This window comes from Austrofundulus limnaeus, unplaced genomic scaffold (genome assembly GCF_001266775.1).
Source record: "Austrofundulus limnaeus strain Quisiro unplaced genomic scaffold, Austrofundulus_limnaeus-1.0 Scaffold9, whole genome shotgun sequence".
In the NCBI taxonomy this organism is placed as follows: Eukaryota; Metazoa; Chordata; class Actinopteri; order Cyprinodontiformes; family Rivulidae; genus Austrofundulus; species Austrofundulus limnaeus.
Genome location: NW_013952411.1, coordinates 615,811 through 622,329, shown reverse-complemented (window position 1 = coordinate 622,329; position 6,519 = coordinate 615,811). Strand labels below are relative to the sequence as shown.

The window sequence follows — 6,519 nt, the reverse complement described above, 5'->3', positions numbered from 1 at the left end:
TGTGTGTGTGTGTGTGTGTGTGTGTGTGTGTGTGTGTGTGTGTGTGTGTGTGTGTGTATGTCTCACAGTTGCCAAAAAAATAGTATTGGACACTTTTGACCCTTTCTATGCTTCATTTTGACTGCCAGGTCAAATGGACCCAGACAGTATCTGTGTAATATGTAGACGCAGGGGGGGCCTGCAAAAAATGTAAAATGAACCATTTTCTTTTTATATGTAAATTATACCTATTAAGACAAACAGAAAAAGTTTAATTCAGAAAAAATACTTTAAACTATTAAAAAAATTTAAACTTTAAAACGGGTCATTTGACCCGCAGCATAACAGGAGGGTTGAACAAGATTTATTCAAATMTTAGTCAAACAGATGCAGATGAGCACAGAGTCCTGATGTGTCCTTTTATCACAAACTGATGAAACAGTTGCAGTTATGATGTGAGTCAGATTACTGGGTTGTGTGAGGTTTGTCTGCTGTGTGAGTCTTCATAAAAGAGATAGTTTGAAAACCACAGGATGACCCATGAGGGTTAAGAGCAATGCTTCAGAGCAAACAATAAGAGCCCAGAGAGTTCAAAGGGATCTGTCCCTCCTCCACCTGCTTTAGCTRAGTTTTGAAGTGGGATCTTGTGTGGTATACCTTTGTTTCACTGTAGGTCAGCAATTTATTACAGACTCTTTGTTTTCTGTCCCAAGCCTGGAGGGGGTACGTCGCCCGGCAGACTCTCAAGCAAATAAAAAAAGAGCGGGAAGAAGCTGCGATGCGCATACAGTTAGGTAAATGTGTTTAGTTTTTTTTTTCACAAGCCGTCCAAGCATCTGGTTTGTCTCATGCAGTTTCATGTCTGCTGGAAATCTGCATTTTTAAAAAGAACAAGTGCTTTAAAAACTTCACATCTTTGTGAAACACCTTTTTGATCTCGACGAGTGGCCCCACGAAAGAGTAATAATTAATTAATAATGCATAGAGAGGAGCTTTTGAAAGTTTGGGCAGCATTTGGTCCCCATGTTTCAGAAGAACAGTGCATTCTGAGATCTTTTTTCCCCCCTCCCTTTCATCTCATTCCCAGTAAAGGCAAGAGAGGGACTTATCCCTTCTGTTTCCTCACGACTTCCTCTCTCAAATTCCTGGCCTATTACACAGCTCTCACATACCAGAAACAAGATGCCTTTTTATACTGTCAGCCTTTTCATCTGAAATGTAAATTAATTCTTACTCAGTGTGCCTTGACGAAGATCAAAGTGGGCACATTAACCTTCCCAGCCCCAGCCCCCCAATCCTTGGAGCCTTTCACTGGAGGACAAGGGAGGGTGCCAAAAGGGGCTGGAGAAGGGAGGGCAGGGGGAGGAGATCTGGCATTGTTTCCTCTGGCTCTCATAAGAGCTGCCCTCATCTGGCACACGGAGCCTCGGAGTCGCCTGCACACCTTGTGTAAATGTGCACCATTAAACCCTTGTAAATAAAGCTGCAGAATGGGTAAACATGGCTGTGGTGTGAGGAAAGCCTCTCTGCCGCCGCCACCGCCTTTCTTTTTAGACAAGCATGTTTGTGTGTGGCTGGYGGGGGGTTCGGGGGGTGGGAGGGTTAGAGAACCTGAACCTGACATAAGTGGGGGTCTCAGACACCCCTCCCTCCCGCCGGCGTTGCACTCCAGCACATTCACATTGTGTGTTCGTTGCAGCTTATAGCCTTTGAGGTGGGCTGCATTTGCATCTAGAAAATAAACAGATGCCTTTCAAATGTATGAGCCTGGTGGCTCCTCAGATCTCAGCAGGGCCTGGGGGACATGCTCACCATCGATCAGATTAGACCATGCAAAATACAACCGTTGCTCAACAACGTACTTGAGCTTTTCTCTTTTTTGTGTGTGTGTGTGTGTGCACATAATTCTATCAGAAAGACACAAAGCCGGCTGACAGAGTAAAACTCAGCACGCTTGGTTTAACATCCATCTGAGCCCAGTGTGTCTCAATAATCACACGATGTTTTCCAGCTACATTCCTGCGATTTTTGCCGAATAATTTATTTTCCTCCAATTAAATGTGGTGTTTTAAAACAAAGCAGTGATTGCCTTTGATTACATTTATTAACATGTACACTGAGAATATCTGTGCAGTTTACAGGGGCCATCGGGTATGTCACAAGCAAGGACCCCTGAGGGACAAATGTCACCCTGAGGCTAGAGGAAAGACCACCAACGAGGGGCACACGAGGTGAGCCTTGGCTTCGTTCTCTCCTGTGATTGGTGGACATTGATTTCAATTTTGTTCTGCTTTTATTTTTGTTCTTTATTTTTCTTCTGCTGATGAGGTTTTTGCCCATGTTCTTGTGTGCGTGTTCGTTTGTCTGTACTGCTATCAAAATATCCCATTAGTCACTGAATGTCACTGCCCCGCCAAAATAAAAGTGTCCACCTGGATTTAATTAAGTCCTATGATGTGTGGTCGCTGCAGTTGGTCAGGTCTAGGTTCAGCAGCAGTATGTGCTCAAAGAATGAGGTCAGCTGACTACCTGAAAATACTAAATGACCAGGTTATTCCATCARTGGATTTTTTTCTTTCCTGTTGGTACGGSCATWTTCCAAGATGACAATGCCAGGATTCATCAGGCTTGAATTGTGAAAGAGTGGTTCAGGGAGCATGAGACATCATTTTCATCAATGCAACACTGGATGGAAATAAATCTTGTGACATTGCAGAAGCTTGGTGGAGACTTTTTATTTTTATTTATTTATTTATTTTTTGCCAGGCAGTGTATTTCAATGAAACTTTCAGAGAGTAATCTACAACTGATTAACCTTTGGATTGAACTCAGTTAAAGATGGCCGCCAAAGCAAAACAGCAATAGCGAACGCAAACATGTCTATAACTCTGTTAGCTTTATAAATAGTTGAGAATGATCTCCAACACTGACTTTAGATTCAATTCAGCGCACAATTTTTGGAGTGAGAGCTGTTTGACTGTTAACAAAATAAGTCATGTGAACGACTGGACAGATTTCAATAAAACTCTCAGTGTAATTGCTGTAGAAACATCTACAACTGATTGGTTTTTGGAGTCAGTTGAATTCAAGATGGCCACCTTAGCTTAGTTTTAAAGATATTAATCTAAATTTGTTGGGAAACACATCTTGCATGCTGTACCTGTCATTCATGTTTTTTTTCTTTTCTCCCCATAATGTTCTGCCGTTTCACTCCAGAGGAGAAAGCTCCTCCCTCTGCACCGCCTCTCCCACTTTTATAAATGTAATAAATAACTTTCTTCCAAGATAGCACAGTTGTCTGACCACAAATGGGGCTGGGTGCTGCRCTGGTCTCCAGATGTACGAGCGGAGGGGTTTGTGTTTATTCAGCATATGGGCAGGCCGGTCATTAAGGAAGTATGTGAAAAACAGGAGAGCGGTCACCGACTGAACAGCAGCACACCGGATGTGTTTAATCATTTATCACAATACCCCTGTGATGATGAAGGGTTTTACGTTTACAGTAGCTTTAAAAAAAAGGAATATTTTTTGTAACTTTATGACTCATCAGAGAATAAACCAAAGCACAAAAGCAAAAAGTCTTAATCATATCTTCTATGATTTTTTTCTCTCCTTTTCTTCTTTGGTCAACATTCATCTCCAGACTCCATCTCCAAAATACTAGATTTACACATCTGAAAATGTTGTGCTTGTTTTATACTCCAACTGAGCCAGGCCTCAGCTGGGATTTTCTCTCCATGTTTACAATCATATTCCTTGGTGAGAAAAAAAAAATGAAAAAAGAAAAACTTCAAACCTCCACTTAACAATTCTGTTTAATCAGTGTTGGAAACTCTCCATATATAWTTATTTTGACATGATCTGGCCCGTTTTTCTTCCTCCTGTAAGTAACTATATTCTCACCTGCGTGCTGTTCTTTTCCCTTTTGAAAGCTTTCTTCTCTGCCACCCTCGGGTTTGGTGTTTGCATCCAAACAGCAGAGCTTTCCGTTTGTATCATCAGTTCCAATCTGGATCTTACTTTATTCCTCCACACTAGAAGCATGACTGTTTTTGGCATTATGCCGCCCCCTCGGTGTTGCTTGTTTGCTTTAAATAATGCAGCACAAGTAATCACGTACAGATAAATACCCACATTGTGTTTTCTGCAAATTACCTAAAGCAGTCTTTTTTTATCAGGAGAGTGAAAGACAAATTAAATCTATTAAGCAGATATGTTTGTTGGATTGATTTTAGTCAAAAATGTGTTTTCTTTTTTGTTCCATACAGCCTTCAGAGCAAAGACGCACCTTCAGAGGACGTACATAAAAGAAACGTAAGTTGCAGAATATCAATAAGAACCTTTCTTATGCACTAAAAAAAATGCTGCTTGTCTATAAAATCAGATTTAACCCAAATCATTCTTTGGGATTTTTTTTATTTTATTTTTTTGAGTCCTTGAGACAAAAGATTTTTCTCGCTCCAACCTCCATCTCAGTGGAAAAGACAGGGTGGTACAGGAACGAGAGAATCAAAAGGCTGGAAATTCACRGCTGAGAATAAATGCTCGCTCTTCCCTGAGGTGATTTGTCTTTGCGCTCCTCTTTCTACAGATGTTAGACCCCTTTTTTAGTAAAGACCTGAGGTTCTTTGGTAGCACTTTGATATCCTGCTCGGATTCAATATGTGAAATAGAAGAGCCACTCCGTGACTTGGAGCACATCGCAGTCTTTGAAGTCTGATCCAATTTTTGCTGCTCACCATTTGATGTTGAAAGGATGAAATGAGGAAAATGTACAGTTTTTGCCAGTAACTCTGCTGAGCATATGTAAGATTAAAAAAAGCAAAAGCCTTTGGAGAATGTACTTAGAAATGTTAAGCAGATTAATACTTTCCTATAGCTCTTTTATTCAAAGATAAAATTAAATATGAGAGGAAGTCTGTATGTGCTGTTTTTTAACTATCACAATTAAGTCAGTGTGGTGCTGTTTGCTAGGAGGTAGGGCCAGTAAAATGGGGGGATATGCAATTGCATTAGCATTTGATTAACATTGCAAAGCACATTAATGGGTTGGAGTTTTATGAGTGCCAAATTGTAAATAAATGAATGCAACATCTACATGACTAAATAGAAAAAAAAAAACAAATTAGAAGGCTTGCTTTAACTTGTATCTATTCATCCAGTGCTTTCATTGACATTGCTCTTCTGGGTGTGTTTACGCCTCCTCTTTCAAGGTTTGCCCTGACATCCGAGACAGGCAAGTGAAAGACGTCAGGAGAGACAAAAGCCGAGCAGAAGACGGTGTAACGAAGCCTCGCAGGGAGACGGCGAGGCTGCAAGGCATGCAGAGTAAACAAGGTAAGCCCGGGCGCAGAGCTGGTGGGTGCAGGTAATTACACAAAGAGACAGTAGAAATCCCACTTTAATGGATAAAGTGCCAGTTTTAATACCCCCCCAACCTTTTCATCCAAGCCAATCCTCCGCTGCCATTCTTTGTTGACAGTAAAARAGAGCTGCATTATGGGTGATCATTTCTGCTGCGTTTTTATAACCCAGGTCAGATCATCACCGACGGCAAGTAGGGGGTGGTTTTCGAGGGGCATGAGCACTTCAAAGCTTTCAATTTCCCTACGTGGTGGGCTCTTTGCTTAGGATCTCATCAGCGGCTCTAATAGAMCTGCACAGTAACGGTGACAAGAAAATACACAAACCCTGATTTGTTGAACATATGTTTGGTTTGCTTTTTGCCCCGGGTGATGAATTACATTAATTCCTGCTGCCTGGAAGGCTGAGTGGGTGGCTGCGCAGGGGGCCTCTGATTATGGCCGTCACCCAGCTCACCACCAGGGCGGCCTTGGTGAGAGAGCCCCGGCCCCTTCATTAATGTTATTACGGGGGGGATGAGGTAAGAGGCCGAGGTGGGATAGCGTTTAGCGGTGCGGCTGAGAGATTATGGGGATTAGACATGATATTGTAACACAGACAGAGCTCTCCAGCGGGCCTGGGATTAGTGTCAGCACGCCGCAGCAGGTCTGGGTTAGATAGCGGCTAATTCGGTAATGCTGCATACAGGTGACCCCCGCTCTCAGGCATCGTGGCTGCTCAGAGAGGCGTTGTTTGACAAATACAGGAAGGCAGGGTGATTACAGAGAGGAAACATGACATTTTTGCTCAAATTTGGGTTTCGACTTGCAATAACATAGAGCTCTAAAATAGCAGCTCCAGGAAATATGATGCTTTATTTAATGTTTAAAAGCCACATATATTTGCACCTTTTAATAATAAATTCAAACATAAAGTGACTGAAACAATATTTGTAACACCTAAACCTCAAGTTGACAACTTTGCATTATGAGACACTTTATTTTGCATATTATTTAATGAATGAAAAAAAACTATAAAAAATTAAAAAAATTAAAATGTCCAGAAAAGCTCCAATGAATTCATCAATCTCTGGTTCTAAACATAAGAATTCTCCATCAGTTTTCTTTCAAATTATACAATTGTTGCCTCTCTAAAGTAAACTATATACACACACACACACACACACACACACACACA

At 41.4% G+C, this 6,519-nt stretch overlaps 1 protein-coding gene across 1 annotated transcript in view; it reads left to right on the top strand.

Moving 5' to 3' along the window:
- myo3b (myosin IIIB) overlaps positions 1-6,519 on the top strand; it is a 72,701-nt gene that overhangs the window by 40,928 nt on the left and 25,254 nt on the right. Inside the window, exons 28-31 of the mRNA XM_014001393.1 lie at positions 693-773; positions 2,114-2,210; positions 4,248-4,293; positions 5,193-5,316. Coding sequence (XP_013856847.1) covers positions 693-773; positions 2,114-2,210; positions 4,248-4,293; positions 5,193-5,316 — 348 coding nt within the window. The remainder of the gene's footprint in view (positions 1-692; positions 774-2,113; positions 2,211-4,247; positions 4,294-5,192; positions 5,317-6,519) is intronic.